This window comes from Perna viridis, chromosome 14 (assembly GCF_037379345.1).
Source record: "Perna viridis isolate PV_CMFRI_1.1 ecotype Kerala chromosome 14, ASM3737934v1, whole genome shotgun sequence".
Taxonomy (NCBI): Eukaryota; Metazoa; Mollusca; class Bivalvia; order Mytilida; family Mytilidae; genus Perna; species Perna viridis.
The window spans coordinates 6,056,614-6,072,360 of record NC_142458.1 but is presented as its reverse complement, the minus strand read 5'-3'; the positions used below and the strand labels follow the sequence as shown (position 1 = coordinate 6,072,360).

General features: G+C 33.3%; 1 protein-coding gene across 6 annotated transcripts in view; it reads left to right on the top strand.

Moving 5' to 3' along the window:
* Positions 1–15,747, top strand: part of LOC148597917 (uncharacterized) — a 51,173-nt gene that overhangs the window by 18,024 nt on the left and 17,402 nt on the right. For 5 of the 6 annotated variants that reach the window (XM_088559948.1, XM_088559944.1, XM_088559947.1 and 2 more), the window contains exons 7-16: positions 834–3,063; positions 4,125–4,260; positions 5,216–5,337; positions 6,018–6,139; positions 7,428–7,928; positions 8,448–8,588; positions 10,516–10,527; positions 12,678–12,840; positions 14,033–14,396; positions 15,362–15,521. In XM_088559948.1, coding sequence (XP_088416074.1) covers positions 834–3,063; positions 4,125–4,260; positions 5,216–5,337; positions 6,018–6,139; positions 7,428–7,928; positions 8,448–8,588; positions 10,516–10,527; positions 12,678–12,840; positions 14,033–14,396; positions 15,362–15,521 — 3,951 coding nt within the window. The remainder of the gene's footprint in view (positions 1–833; positions 3,064–4,124; positions 4,261–5,215; positions 5,338–6,017; positions 6,140–7,427; positions 7,929–8,447; positions 8,589–10,515; positions 10,528–12,677; positions 12,841–14,032; positions 14,397–15,361; positions 15,522–15,747) is intronic. The other variant, XM_088559946.1, reaches the window with a different exon arrangement.

Sequence of the window (15,747 nt, the reverse complement as noted above, 5' to 3'; positions counted from 1 at the left end):
TTTTAATTTAGATAAAAAGGGAAGGGGGCGGGGATGTCAACACCCTGCACCTCATCTGGATCTGCCACTGTCTTTAATATTAAACCTAAACATTTTATAACTATACGACAAATTCATGGTTCTCCGTTTTTTTTTTAAATTTGAAAAACATATGTTCCAAGTTTTCCTGTGTAGTAGCAAAAATGCAATAAGGTAGATTAACATGGAAAGAAGCACAATTAATGGGAAATTTACCAGTAAATTGACAGCTTCAATAGAAGGCATTCCTTTACAGTTGATTAAACAATACCCACTGTTGGGGTTCCGAATAAGGAAAATAATTTAATTGCATGTGCAAAATGTCTGTCAGCATTTTTGACATTCTAAAGTAGTTAGACAGGTTCCATCATGGTTGAGCACTTACAGGTTGAAAGGGCTATGTATGAATGGTGAAGGATTTCGGAAATTTAATAGATATTAATGGTATATGGCTAAACTATATCAATGGGAAGATGAATTTGAGTAGTTTTTGAAAATGAAAAAAATTGTGGAGTGAATGATTATTTGGGTTTGCTTGTAGAAGGAAATAACCTAATGCTTAAGTAAAAAGACAGTGGTATTGCTTAATTTCTTGTTAGTACTTATCTTTGAAAACCAGTAAAATCCTGGGAAAACCTTGGAGAAGTCCTGGAATTTCATGTTTGAAAAAGAGTGGCAATCCTGTTTGTAGCTGTATACCTTCTAGGCCCAATAAATTGAAAAACTAAACTTTTTGCTACCTTTCCATAGAGGTACATGTATAGCTAACTTGTTACTGGGGACAGGTCTACTATATGAAAATGTTATACTTGTAGGGTGGGAAGAAAGGAAAGGCTAAGGGTGCTAAAAAAAATGAAGAAGAATCTGAGGATGAGGATGATGAAAGTGAAGAGGAAAATGAAGAAAAAACTGCAAAAGGCAAAAAAGGAAGACCAAAGGCTAATGCTAAGGAAACTGAAAGTGAAGATGAAAGTTCACCAAAGGGCAAAGGTCGGAAAGGCGGGTCAAAATCCAGGACAAAGAAACAAGCAAATGATGCAGATGATGAAAGTGAAGATGAGTCTCCAAAAAGGAGTAAAAAGAAAGGAATGAAAATGAAAGGGAAGAAAGGATCTGCTGAAACTGAGAGTGAAGATGAATCTCCAAAGAGAAAAGGGAAGAAGAATGTCAAGAGGAATAAAGATGAAGAGCCTGAAAGTGAGGAAGAATCCCCTAAAAAGGGTAGAGGAAAGAAAACAGAGTTAGAGAAAAAGAAAAAAGGAAAAGGGAAGAGTATAGACATAAAATCTCCTATTAAAAAAGGGAAAAAGGGAAAAACAAAAGAGATTGAGGACTCTACAGACACTGATAATGTGAAAAAGAGAGGAAAGAAGCAGAGTCCTAAAAAAGGAAAAAAAGGAAAAAAAGATGAATCTAGTGATGAATCAGAAGATGACAGATCAAATAAAAAAAATGCTAAGAAAAAAGAGAACAAAAGTGGAAAGAAAGAAAAAGTGACTAAAGATGAAAATGAAGATGTTACTGTTAGTTCAAGTGAGGATGAACCTCTGATTGTGATGAAATCAGAGAAAAAGGTAGAGGAGAAAAAAGACTCTGGTCCGAGTAAGAACATATTTGATGCTTTGGCGTCTGTTGGAAATCCTAGTGCAATTAAACGTAAAAATTCTGAGTCAGAAAAAGACGTTATTGATGCCAAAAAGATGAAAATCGATAAGGGAAAAGTTAAACATGATAGTGGAGAAGAAGTGAAGAAAAATGAATTTGAAACAAAAACACCAAAAACTGTGAAAAAGAAATTTAGAAAATCTGAAGATTTCTTGGATATGACAATGACTGATCTGTTCAAACCTGATAATATTATTCCAAACAAGGATGATCACAAGCATGAACAAGTAAAGGTTGTAGAGGTTGAAGAAAAACACACTGCTGACCCAGTTGTTGAAAGTCTGGGTCCTGAAGACGATTTCAATAATGACACAAATGATGAGACACCTAAGGTTGAAAAAGATGAAGCAATGAAAATTGAAAGTATTCCTGATGAAAAGAAAAATATTTTTGACGCTTTAGCAGAGGTGAAATCTGAATCAGAGGAAAAGACTGGTGAGGTTGCAAAGGTTGAAATTTCTCTTGACAATGTTAAATATAATGAAAATGAAAGTGAATCTCGTTCAGTTGATGAAGAAAACAAAGTAAGTGTTGATAAAACTCAAAAGGTTGAAGATAGAGACAAGGTTGTAATACAAGATGAAAAAACAAAAAATGGTGATGAATCAAAATTAGATGAAGCGACAAAATCAGATGAAAAGACAAAGACAATAGTTGATGTGAAAGTTCCTGCTATTTCAAAAGAAGATGAAAACTTGAAAATAAAACAAATGTATAAAATGAATACAGAAAAAGATTTGAACTCTTCTATTGATTCTGATCGGGAGATTGCTTCTGTTCCTGTTGCCATGGATACATCAGTATCAGATGAAATTGAACCTATTCAGTTTGAGGCAACTATAGAAAATATTGATCTGGTCGATCTTTCAAATCTCGAAGCCTCACATGCATTTATAGAAAATGTAACTGATTTTGGAGAAAGTGAAAAAGTTGATTCAAAAGGAGACAATGATGTAAAAGCCAAAATATCTGTTGTGGAAAAACAGGAAGAGAAACAGAATATTGAAGCTGAGATACCAGAAAAAAAAGAGGCAGTAAAGAATGAAAAAACAGAGGATGATTCAAAGAATGAATCTAAAACAACCATAACACCAGAGGTAACTCTGAAAAGATCAAGTGGGTCAAAGGTTGGGAAGGGTCGTGGCCGAGTTCAGGAGGTCAAGAGCGATATTGAGTCTTCTGATGTCACAGGGTCAGAGGTCGAGGAAGATGGTAGAGCCCTTCGAAGAAAGAGAGCCCGAAATCCTCTTGTAGAGGAATTTCTCAAAAAAGAAAAAACAAAGAGAAAGAAGGCAAAGTCAGAAGATGAAAGTACAGATAAAGAAGTTGAGGAAAAGGGAAAGGAGAAGGGAAAGAAGAAAGGAAAGGAGAAAGTATCAAGTAAGTCTGAAATGTCTGGAAAATTTACATTATTGATTATTGATGTTCCATGGTTCAGTCAAGCATTAAAACAAATACACAACAATGTTGAATTTTTTTAAAAAAAAACTTGGGTACTAAAGACTATAAAAAGAAATGATGTTATAGTCTACGTACTTACACTTTATATACAAACTTTGAAGTAAAAAGGCTTAAAAAAACAATAAATCATAAGCTTGAGATAAATACTTTTTATATCAAGTCAAAGTACAGTTTACATGGAAGTCATTTTCTTTATACGGTGAGACAAAACAATCGTGAAAGAGCAAGGTTAAAGGGAATTAAATAAGAGTCCAGAAAATGTAGATACTAAAAAACGAAAGAAAATATAATATGTGGTCTTCCATTGAGTGCCGCAATGAACTGTAAAACCTGTTGAACATAAACCCTGAATAAACCATATTAATTGAGTTTTTAATTGTCATTCCCAGTAATACCCCTGGTACAGTAATTTTTGTACAACATATGTTTCATACGGTATTATGAAGAACCAGAAAAGGTACCAGTGTCAGTACAATTTTGCACTGATTATCAGAATCTTGTGAAAATAAATTTTCTTTACTATAAAAACTTTCACAAACTTGATGGGCATTTACCAACATGCATTTCAGTATCCACCACAAGTTTTTAATGGCCAAGGGCATCTACATGTACATGTAGCTAGTGGTCAGTTTCTAAGACTGTAGTAACTGGAAACCTGTCAACACCAAACTGATTGAAACTGTAACATGAGTTTGGTTTAGACAGGTTTCATTGTAATAACAGGGCCTAATCTAGAAGGAGAAATGAGCAAAAATTTCTCCTTGTTTGTGCTCATATTTCCCTTTTGTCTTTGACAGGGAGAGGTGTTTGTAGAAGATTACAAAGACAAAAATGTCAATATTGTAATTTTTCAAACAGAAGTTACCAAAACTTCTCCTTGTCGTTGATGTCTAGAATAAGCCCTTAATAGTATGGGATCATACTTCACGCCATTGTTTCAGTTCTGAATTTAATAAGAATTTTACATGTATCTTCAACAGAGAAGGTTGTAGAGACTGAGAGTGAGGAAGAGGAGGAGGGTGTATCAGAGGAGTCAGATGAGGATGTCAGCAGTGGTGAGGAGTATGAACCGCCTGACAAACTATACTGTATATGTAACAAACCCTATGACAACAAGTAAGTCTAAATAAGAAATATCTAGTAAAAAGACACATTTTCTCTTCTTGTCAGTCTCCGATTTAGATTTTATTTCATGAACAGTGTGATCACTGTTTTAGTTTCGCATTTTAGTTCATTATTCACTTGGTTCAACAAGTAAACTATGTATGAAAGTCAAAAACTGTTTTTGAGTGAAAATATTCTGGACATAAAAGACCCTGATGACGGTTATCATCAATTTCTCCAATGAAATGTGATATTGTAAGCTCCATTGTTTAGGTTGCCATAGTTATGCATCATCAGTGTTATGTGATATCAGGGTGAACTCAATACTGACTGTCAGAAAAAGGGGAGGGGTGTGGTAATGGGTTAAGGTGTGGAGGAAGTCAGCTCTGGTGAGGAGTATGAACATTCTGTTAAACTCTTACTGTTTATGCAACAAGTTAGATGATAATGAGTAATGCCTTATTAAAATGAAAAGAAAGGAGAGATGGGAGGGGTTGAAAAGTGGGTGGGTTAAGTTGTGGAAGCTGTCAACAGTGACGAGGATTACAAACCGTCATACATACTTCTGTACATGACATAAAAATCAGTTTTTTTTAAAAAGAAGAGGGGGCTGGGGTGTGATGAAAGAGTTCTGAGAATTGGCTTGTGCTTACAATAAAATACTTTTTATGGGGTCCTGCTGTTGTGTTTAAACACTCAAGATCCATTTAGTAGATATCAGTAGATTTTCATATTGTATGTCAGTAGATCTTGGACTACAAGTGTACATTCAGGCAAATAATTAATCTTTGTAATATTTACTTTATATGAATTGTAGATGTATTCTGAGAGAAAACTCTCTCTGTCTGTCAATTTGTCAATATATTTAGTAAGCATATTCAATGATTTTTTATAAAATGCAATTTAAAAATATCTTGGGTATGGCATGTATTGCATGAATTGACTTGCATATATACACTTTCTTCAGATTTATGATTTGCTGTGACAGTTGTGAGAACTGGTATCATGGTAAATGTGTTGGGATTTCTCAGGCCAGGGGAAAGGAAATGGAAGATAATAAAGAGGATTATATATGTGATAAATGTAAAGGTAATGGATAATTTTAGATTGTTTCATTTCCCAGTTTTGTGGTCCCCTGAATATATGGGTGTATTTTGGACTGGAGAAATGAAGTGGAGGATAATAAAGATTATATTTGTGATAAATGTAAAGGTAATGGACAATTTTAGTATGTTTCGTTTTCCTGTTTTATGGTCCCCTGAATATATGGGAGTATTTAGGAAAGGGGAAATGAAATGGAGGATAATAAAGATTATATATGTGATAAATGTGAAGGAAGTGGACAATTTTAGTATGTTTCATTTCCCTGTCTCATGGTCCCCTGAATATATAGGTGTATTTAGGACTGGGGAAAGGAAATGGAGGATAATGTAGAGGATAGGTAGGATATTTTCAGGCCTTATAAAAGTACTTTAACCGCAGTGCTGACATAGGCTTGTGTACAGTCAGATGTTGGTCATTAATGTGTCTTTGTGTCTTTATTATGCTTATAGTTTTATTTAAGTTTTATTTTGAAAAGTGTCATCTTTCTGTTACCATGGATTTTATTGCTTTTGTTGTTTGGGCCTTTCAGAGCTTACTTAAAGGTGTGTTAGACCTTTCGTTGATCTCTGAAAGTATCTACTATTTTGTATTCAAAGTTATACACTTGTGCATGTACTCCTTTTCACCATATCTGTTCTTTTTTTCAATGTTTTTGTAATTTTCAGAAAAAGACAAAATTGATCTAATAAAAGGGAAAGATAAACAGAAGTCAGAAGGTAAACAGAAAGCAATGGTTGTCAAAATGCCAGGTCTGATAAAAAAAGAGAAGATGGACAAGAAGTCCAAAGTAAGTATAGTTTGCCTATGTAAGAAAGGGGAGAAAATGTTCATGTGACAAGATCCCATCTAAGTTCTAGATAGCCTTCAACATCGAGTTTGGTTTACACTCCACTTCAACAATGATATGCTTGCATACTTTTCTATTAAAGAGTTACTGTGATAGTACTTTAATTCGTAAATACCAATTTTCATGGATTAGGGATGAAACACAAATTCGTGGATTCTTGAATCATGGTTCTGAGGTTTTCAGTATACACATCAATAGGATTCTCATTTTCATTGTGAACCAAATTTTGTGGCCGATGAAAACCAAGACATTGGTACCCCAGTTACAGTAGTACTTTCACAGTAATAATGTCACTTCATGTAATGGTTTTGTTTGTTTATAATGAGAATGGATGTGATGAGTGTGTTAAAAAGACAACAACCCCAAAGGAAAATTTTCAGCTGAAGGCCACCCATGGGTCCTCAATGAACAACAAGGAAACCCTCATAACACTGGGCATGCTCCAGCTGTTAAAAAAATACTACATACACTGGTACAGTGAAATAGTAGCTCTTATAGACTCCATTACTTTGGCAATGTAGATAAAGACCTTTAGGCAGCCCCATGGAGACAAAATTGTTAAGACGATGTTACCATGGATGTTTTTTTCATTTTCCAATTAGAATACAGTTGCTTAGATTTGTTTACTGTTTATATATTACTGATATTGCCAGTTTCCCTTTTGTTGTTTGGCCATGTGAAATCAGGTTAGTTGAGTTATAATCTAGCTTACAGCAAACAGCAGAGCTTAAGTTCTATAGCAAGCTCCGAGGCCAAAATAAAAATCTTATTTCCTGCTTCAAGTAAGAAAAAATGGGTTGGAAGGATATTTTTCAAAAATATTTTACAATGAGGTAATGGGGAAGTGGTCTAGACTGAGAGTTCTGGAGTCAAAATGGGCATGAAAAGTTTAGTGTAGGCACAAACAAATTGTGACGGGTTAATTTTTCGAGTTACAGGTCTTACTTCAAAAATAGCGAAAAAAAACTGCCTCGAAAACTTCATGGTTTTCTATATATGGTTCTTTAAATGCTTTAATTTCTCTGGTTTTGAAAAATAATGAGAATTTTATAGTGTAAAAGTAAAAATCAATCTCCCAGGTTTTCATGGTTGTTTGACTATTGTGAAAAGAGCATGTAAACATAGCTTTTTTGTACCTTTTAAATGTTGATGCATATTTTTTAAAACCACAAAGCATCTGTCTCATGCATATACATTGTACTGACTTATACAAGCAGTTATATTTCAGGTGAAATTTAAAGTTGATGAAACTAAGCCTCAAAATGGTGCTACTTCTGATAAAAAAACTGATCTATCGTCCAGTGCAGGAAAGTCTGTGAAAGTTGATAAGATGATTGGCAACAAGGGAGAAACTGTTTTATCAAAGAAGGATACAAAAACAGGAAAACCCCAAGTAATCGTTGTGAAGAAAAATGCTGGAGAAACAACTCCTCCGAAAAAAGTAACTATGGCAGACAAACCGCAAGTTATTGTTCTAAAGAAAGGTGTTCCTGAAGGAAAACTTGAAGTAGGATCTGGAAAAATTGTGCAATCAGAAAAAGATGAGTCAACTCCAGGAAAAGTTACGGTTGTAGGAAAAGACGGGAAGGGAAATAGTACATCTGTTAAGGGAGATAAAAATACACCAGGAAAAACTGTTAAAGAGGATAAAACTGGTGGTATATTTACTCCTGATAAAGCTAAGGTCATTGCTCAGCCAAGAAAATCATTGGAACAGAAAAAGCCAGAGGTAAGACAAACTTTGTGATATTTCTTAATTTTCATAAAAGGTGTTCTATTTCCATCATTGAATAAGGAAGACATCTTAAACCTCACTGCATATAAATTTTGTCCTGCCTTTTTCTTAAAAACAGTTTGTGGAAGATGCATTGTATGTATTTAGATCTTTATCTAAAGTAGAAAAACAGGAAACTGATATGCATTAAGGAGGTAGACCTAGGGTAAGGGAAATAACTCTTTCAATCAGTGATATGTTTGTATCATATTCAATTTCACCAAAGACTTTCAAGCTTTCCTTTGAAAGAGAATGAAATCAGTCCGAGTTACTTTGGTGCTTACATAAGATTGATGTAAAGTTATGAATACAAACGTTACAATGATTTGTAACAACTGTGTCCCTTATCCTGGATCTACCTCCTTAAAATCACATTATATGATCTGGGGAAGATATCAGGTAATACTTTCATTTCTAAATCTAGTTAAAATAGTTGTTGTTCTTATGAAGTATCATATTTTCCTCCTTTCTTAGGATAAACTACCGCGTTGTATCGGACCAAAGTGTGGGAAGCCAGCCAGACCTGATTCAGTTTACTGTAGTAATGAGTGCATCATTAATCATTCCCAGGATTCCCTGAATATTATCCATAGTCAACAGGAACCAGTAGTCAAGGTAGATAACTCTTGTTGGAGATTATTGTTCATTTAGATATTAGTGCGGAAAAAAAATGTATCAAACTCTTAGGTCCTATGAATAAAACTTTCATTTATTGAATTTTAAACATTATATATTTCTTGAACAGTCATGAGGGGAGCAGTCAATTTATTACCCTGAGGTAATGATGGGTAATGCATTTTCTGTTTTCTGAATGAACAATTGACAAATGTTTTATTATGCTGAACCAGAACCATGCCTTCAGTATCAAATAATTAAAAGCATGACCATGATTGTTTGTCTGATTACTTGGTGTCAGGTTTCAAACTTGTTTAAGGATTAAACCTCGAAAACGTCTGAATTTTAATAAGCAGATGAGAATTGGAAGGGAAAAAAGCCAAAAATGAGTGCAGTATTGTTGCCCATGGCATTGTTTCACAGAGCTTAGCTAAGACTTATGTGAATGTAAGTTACATAAGTTTGTTAAGGATTTACATGTATGTATGTCTTGCGAGTGCTTTGTGAAATGATTCCCTGGTCATTAGTAAAAACTTGTGACCAGGTAAACAGAACCAATAAGGCCATTTGGAGTAATAAAAGTTAAAATATTGCACTTGAATTTCTATCAAATAAGGTGTAGGGGCATTAAGCTATGAATATTGCCTATAAGTATCAAATTTGTTTTATAACATAAAAGTTGTTAGTAACATATTAAAATATATAAATATAAGGTGAATTAATTTTTGTGGCATAAGGTCATTGTAATGATGTCACAATATTACATCTTTCCTATAAAAACTGATGAGAATTGTAAATTTTGTTGTTTTGTCGGCCATATTTACATCAAGAAGACTACGTCCACACCCAAAAAACAACTTTTCATGTATGATTAACTATGTAATAATGAATGTATTAACAACTTAGTATGAATTTGTTTCTTGGGTGTGGACACCATTTCCTTTCCAAAAATGTGACCAGAACATGACCAAAAAGTACAAAATTTGACAGAGTAACTGAAAATTAGAGAATTTCAAGCAATTTTAGGTCACCTTGCCGAAGGCCATGTGAGCTTTTGCCATCACATGGTTTCTGTTGTCTTAATTGTAGTTGCTAACAATTTTACTAAACTCTTCTCCTCTTGACACTACTTGGCCAATTGGAACCAAACTTGGTATGAATGTTCCTTTGGGTATCCTGAATAGAACTGATTTGAGGATTTTTGTTCCATCAAAAAACATAGCTACTGTCACTAAAAATAGAACATAGGGTATAGACAGTAGTTTTTTTTGCATATATAGGTTTAGTCAAATTCTGACACAGGTAAAGGTGTTCAGCATCATGATATCTATGTGTGTTCATCTGTTAAGCCATGCTGGAGTTATTGCCCTTTTTTCAACTTTTTTTGCTATTTTTAATATTATTTCTTTCAAATTTCTTTTCCTCTAAAGTACTTGACTGATTGTAACCAAATTTGGCATGAATGTTCCATAGTATATTTTTCATAGAACCAATGTAGGGATTTTTGATCCGCGGAAAAGCGTGGTTGCTGTTTCTAAAAGTAGGACAGAGGGGTCAGTCAGAAATTTTTCTTATATATCTCCAAAACCATTTAGTCAAATTCTTTTATTGCTGACATGATTCCTATTATAAGGCCTACAAAAGTAGGAGTTATTTCCCTTGAAAGGCCAGAAACTATGTTTTTAGCAGTTTTAGCAACCATTATGTTGAAAAATATAATAGATAGAATGATGATGAAAGGATCATTTTGATAAGTCCTACCAAAGTCTTCATTGAGTCAAAATTATCAGACAGCCTCTTTTTAAAGTTACTGCCCTTGAAAGGTAAAAAATTAACCAGGTGAGCGATTTAGACTCCTGGGAGCCTTGTGTTTTTTTTTAATACTAAATCTTATTTAGTTCATTTTTTTTTCAATTGATTTCTTCAGAAGCCCATCAAGGTAAGACCATTAATTTCCTTGCTGTTGTACAATGCATACTGTATACAGGAAATTTTTGCAGTTTTGAAAGGACAAGTAAATTGTAAACGAAACCTATGCAAATTTAATTCTAGGTGTCTTTGAAAAATATCTAAATTTCATTTTAAAAACGAAATGCAGCTTAAATCTTAATTTTGAGAAACTGAGAAAATGAAATACCCACAAAAATGTTTCCTGCTATGCTTTATTTAGACATTGTTGTAATAGCTTTGGTTTTAAATGGTATGATTATTTAGTCTTCTAATCATTCAGTAACTTTTGAACATCATTTTCTTGGATTCATCACCCAGTTAAAAGGTCATTTAATTTGAAGTTCCCATATTTTTCTTGCTTCTAATTTCATCTTCAGTCGGCAGTTAGGAAAAGCTCTCCATAAACTTGCACATTTGCAAAAAAGCTATCAAAGAATATCAGTTATGGCAATTTGAAATGATACTGATTTCAATTCAAATTGAGCTAGGTTTATGGGTAAAGTAGATAGCCATCTTGGTAGAAATCTGCTCTACATTTGATCAATGTGTCAAATTTAATTTCAAGAGAACACCTGTGGCATTTTTTGACACAGTCATTTCAGCTTGAATAGCCATCCATTGTGTGGTCATTAAAACTATCAAGTAGGGGACAATAGTAAAATCTAGGGCAAAATTCTACCTAGAGCTATTTAAAACACTCAGTAGTCAACTTAGATTTGTATTCAAATCGTTATCTCTCTATTTCAAATTGGTCTAATGCAAATCTAGTTAGGCTTGTTACAAAAAAAAAGTACATATACTTCTGAGTAATTTGAATACATGTAATTCTGTTGGTAGAATTCTGCCTTACACTTCAACACAGCAGGGTACCACTGAAAAACTGCAATCTTACAGATATACTGTTGGTATTTTAAGTTTGAATGCATACGTTTTTAGGTTAAATTAGAGGTTAAGTTACATGTAATTACAACTGATAGCTACAAGTATTAAAATGTGTCCATATAATTACAGTGGTCTTCTAAATCTGTTGTTTTAAAGAAGAACTTATTTTTATGATGTAGGGAAGGTTTCTTCTTAGATAGATATCTGAATCATTTAAGGAGGTAGACCAAAGCTGAGGGGCATTACTCTTTTGAATTATTGGAGCATTTGTGTTATGCATTTTACATTAATATCATGTAAGCATGCAAGTAACTTGGATTGATTTCTTTCTGTTTCAATTAAAAGGTTGAAAGGCTAAGGTAAAATTGAATACGATACAAACAAATCACTAATATTAAGAGTTATGTCCCTTACCCTAGGTCTACCTCCTTAAATGACCAGTCAGCTTTTAGCTCTATCTATCCATTGCACTGAATTATGTGTAATTTATAGAGATGAATAAATTTTTTACAAGATCAAGCATAGGGCTGGAGGATTAAAATGTAGACTACACAGCCACATTGTGTAACATTTGAAGCGGATGTAATAGATTTATAAAATCAATGTAATTTGATGTTCTACTATAAGGTTTAATTAATTTCTATTCAAGTTTTTTTTCTCACTTTTTGCATGCTTTTATTTACATACTGAGCTTATTAATTATGCTGAACAGTGTACTTATTTTGGTATTTTTATAATCAGAAGAGAAGCAAGGTAGGATTCTGCATGCTTTATTAAGGGGAGACAACTCAGATTTCAAAGGGATGCAACTCTGAGGCTTTCTCATAGAATTAATCTGGGTGTCCTTTATCTGTCTTATTAATAGCCTAAGATATTGTAAAGTCTGAAAGGAGCCTCAGAAATCTTAATATAAAATGGTTGTTTATTTGTAAAATGCCTTGCATGTTTTATGGTTTCCCAATTATAAAGTAATTCACCTGCATGAGATGAGAGGTTATTCTTGATCACAAATTTAGTTTTTTAATACATTAAAACTTTTTTCATTAAAAACGATAGATTAAGGATATGCTCACTATAAATTCTACACAGTCATGAAGCAGACGTAAGATGTAGTCTTCCAAAAACAAGTTTACTTAAGAATCTTACATATAAACAGAAAAGAGATGAGTAAAAAAATTCTACTCTGAATAATTTAAAATCTTTCAGAAAAACACATTTTGTTGTTAATCTTTCACTGAGTTTGGTCTTCTGTTCCAGTTGGTAGGTGACAAGAGAATTGTTGTGATTGAGAAGACAACAGGGAAAATACTGACAGGAGACAAAGCTCCCACAGAGGCAGAGCTGTGTGCCTGGTTAGAGAAAAATCCATCATATTCTGTTCTTTGTCCAACAATAAAGAGGCCCAAACATGAGATTATTAGTGAGTATTTATAAACTGGAAGTTATTGCCTTCATATACTATATTTATTTTGTGTGAGGATTTTTTTGCTGAAAAAATAAATTCACGATTTCTGTTGGAAACTGCTCCCATTTTAGTTATTTTAGATTTAAATTGTTACATCATAGTGTACTATAGCAATTGTTATCACATTTGTTTTATTCAATATTTTCAAATAATTATCCTATTAGAATACACTTAAAAACATGAAAGATAACACACTCATTGCATATCAATAAGGCTGTGAAATGTCAATTTGCTGTCACATGTGACATTTGGAAGTCACCCTATGTTAAGCTCTGATTGTTAATTCCTGTTGTGGCAAAGTTGATTTTCTTGGCAAACTTTGCTTGGATTGCAAATTTTTTTTTTAGAAATTCTTAGCACTGCAATGAGAATTAATTGGGTTGATTCAAATACTATGTTATGGATGTTTTTTTGGCAGGTGTAAAATTTTGGTGTTTTAGAGGCAATAAGGTATGCACAAAATTTTGGTGTTTCTAATTTTGACGATTATAAATGGTGCACTAAGTACTGAAGCCCTGAGTAAATATTTTGCGGAATTAAATTTTGCATATTAGACAGACCGCTAAAATATGCCAAAATTAGCACCCGCTAAAAATGTTACCTCTTCTTAGTCTTCATTTAAGGAGGTAGACATAGGGTAAGGGACATAAGTCTTGAAATCAGTGATATGCTTGTATCATATTTAATTTCACCAAAGCTTATCAAGCTTTCATTTGAAACAGAATAAAATTAGTCCAAGTTACTTTGATGCTTACATGAGATTGATGTAAAATGCTGAATACAAACGTTCCAATAATTTGTAAGAGTTGTGTCTCATACCCTAGGTCTACCTCCTTAACTTAATTGATAATACATTGTTATTGTTATTTAGCTGGTGTCTCAATCAATGGGAATATGTTAGACTGCCTATTACACATGATGTCCTTCAATCGCATCATAAATGCATAGTCACTTCCCACAGAAAGATATTGTGCCATTAATGTTTTGACAGAGGATCTACATATGAAGGATTCAATGTTGCTTTGTCCCTATATTTCTCACATTTAGAGAGTCTGTCACATTTACAATCTAATTTGATTAGCAAAATTCTTGTGATGGTACATGTATGATAGTTATAATTTCATGATTTCTCATTTAAAAACTGCAGGTACAGAGAACGAGAAACCCAAAGAATCCAGTAAAAGTGAAAGTAAACACTCATCGCACCATAGCAACAAAGATCGTCATGGTGACAAAAAACACCACAGAGACAGTAGTAAAGACAAAAGAAACGATTCATCACATGATAGGCGGAAATCTCACTCTGACTCCTCAAAAGACAAAGACCGGAAATCACATGGTCACAAACATAGTGACAAACACTCTAATCATAGTAAGAAAGACAGCAGCAAAACTGACAGTTCGTCTGGGAAGAAGGATGGCGATAAAACTTCAGCAAAGACTGAGGATGCTGGTCCTGATCCTGTAAGATTAAATGTTAGGAAGTCACTCAGGGATGCTCTGGCTTCAAGGTTAGTGTTCTGTGGAAAGTGAAGTGAAAGAAATGATTTTTTTAATCATTTGATTAAGGCATAGACCTGTGTAATTAAAGAGATGCCCAACTGAAGCGTTTGCCAACCAATTGATTTTAAAATTTTGTAGCTGAATTCTGGAATTATCGAAATCATGCAATGCTTGTATTGTGTATTATGAGCGTCATGATAATAAACGATTTTAATACTTTGAAAGTATATTTTTATGTATGAATTATGAACAAATTTAAGTTTTTTAATAATGATTAATAATGTATTTATAGATATTCTTGTTAATTGCATTGTGTTGAAAATTTATAAAAGGAAAACATTTCTTTCCATTTATCATGACCGAGCTGTGTCACATGTCCATTAACTATTGTATCATAAAACTTTTAAACCAGTCAAGGAAGCATTCCTATATATGTAAATGTTTTAAAATGTTGCAGACATGCTTGCAAATAGGAAATTAAGGTTTTAAAGCTAATGTTTAATCAAAGGACTGTCACAGGTGGTCGATGAAATGATGTAATTTTTAGCTCGCCTGGCCGACCTGACCAGGTCTTGAAAAATGTTGGATATAAATCTAGGAACTTTATTTATGATGGCTCAGTCTCTTTGAATACAAGTTAGTGATTAAGATGACATACTGTGATTGGAGTTCATTATAATCACAGTATTCATAGCTTTGATAGATGAAAAATTTCAAAGAAGTATCTAATCATGAATATAAAAGCAAGATTATATAGATTTAATGCTCAATATAGGAGGTTTAATTTTTCTCTTAATGAGCCCCATTTAGTTTAACCCATCAGTGATTTATGGTTGAGCTAGCAAAAAATTTTAAAGAAAAATTCAAGATGAGGATTTTTAAAATAAGTTCAGAACATTTTCTTGAATATATTTGTCTACTGCCTATGTGCTCTCGATACCACATTCACCCAATCCTATTTTTGATTTTATAGGGCAGAGAAAGCTGATGATGTAATGTTATCATTAAGTGAGATCAAGTCCCTGGCTCTAGACATTGAGAATGAGCTGTATGGCTATTTTAAGGATGCAGGGCACAAGTATAAGAATAAATATCGTAGTCTGATATTTAACATAAAGGATGTGAAGAACAAGGTTTGTTATCTTACTGTCGTTATTGGAAGTAAAATAATTATTTCTACCTGACTTAGATGGGGAGACATTGTTTTGCCTGTCTGTCAGTCACACTTTTGTAAGCACAATATTTCCACAGAAATAGCTGCTCAAGATGAGGAAACATTTTGATTGGTGAGGACATGATATGTTGTCGGGATATATTACCAAAAACGTTTTATGCACTGAATTTTTAGGGAGTTATTAA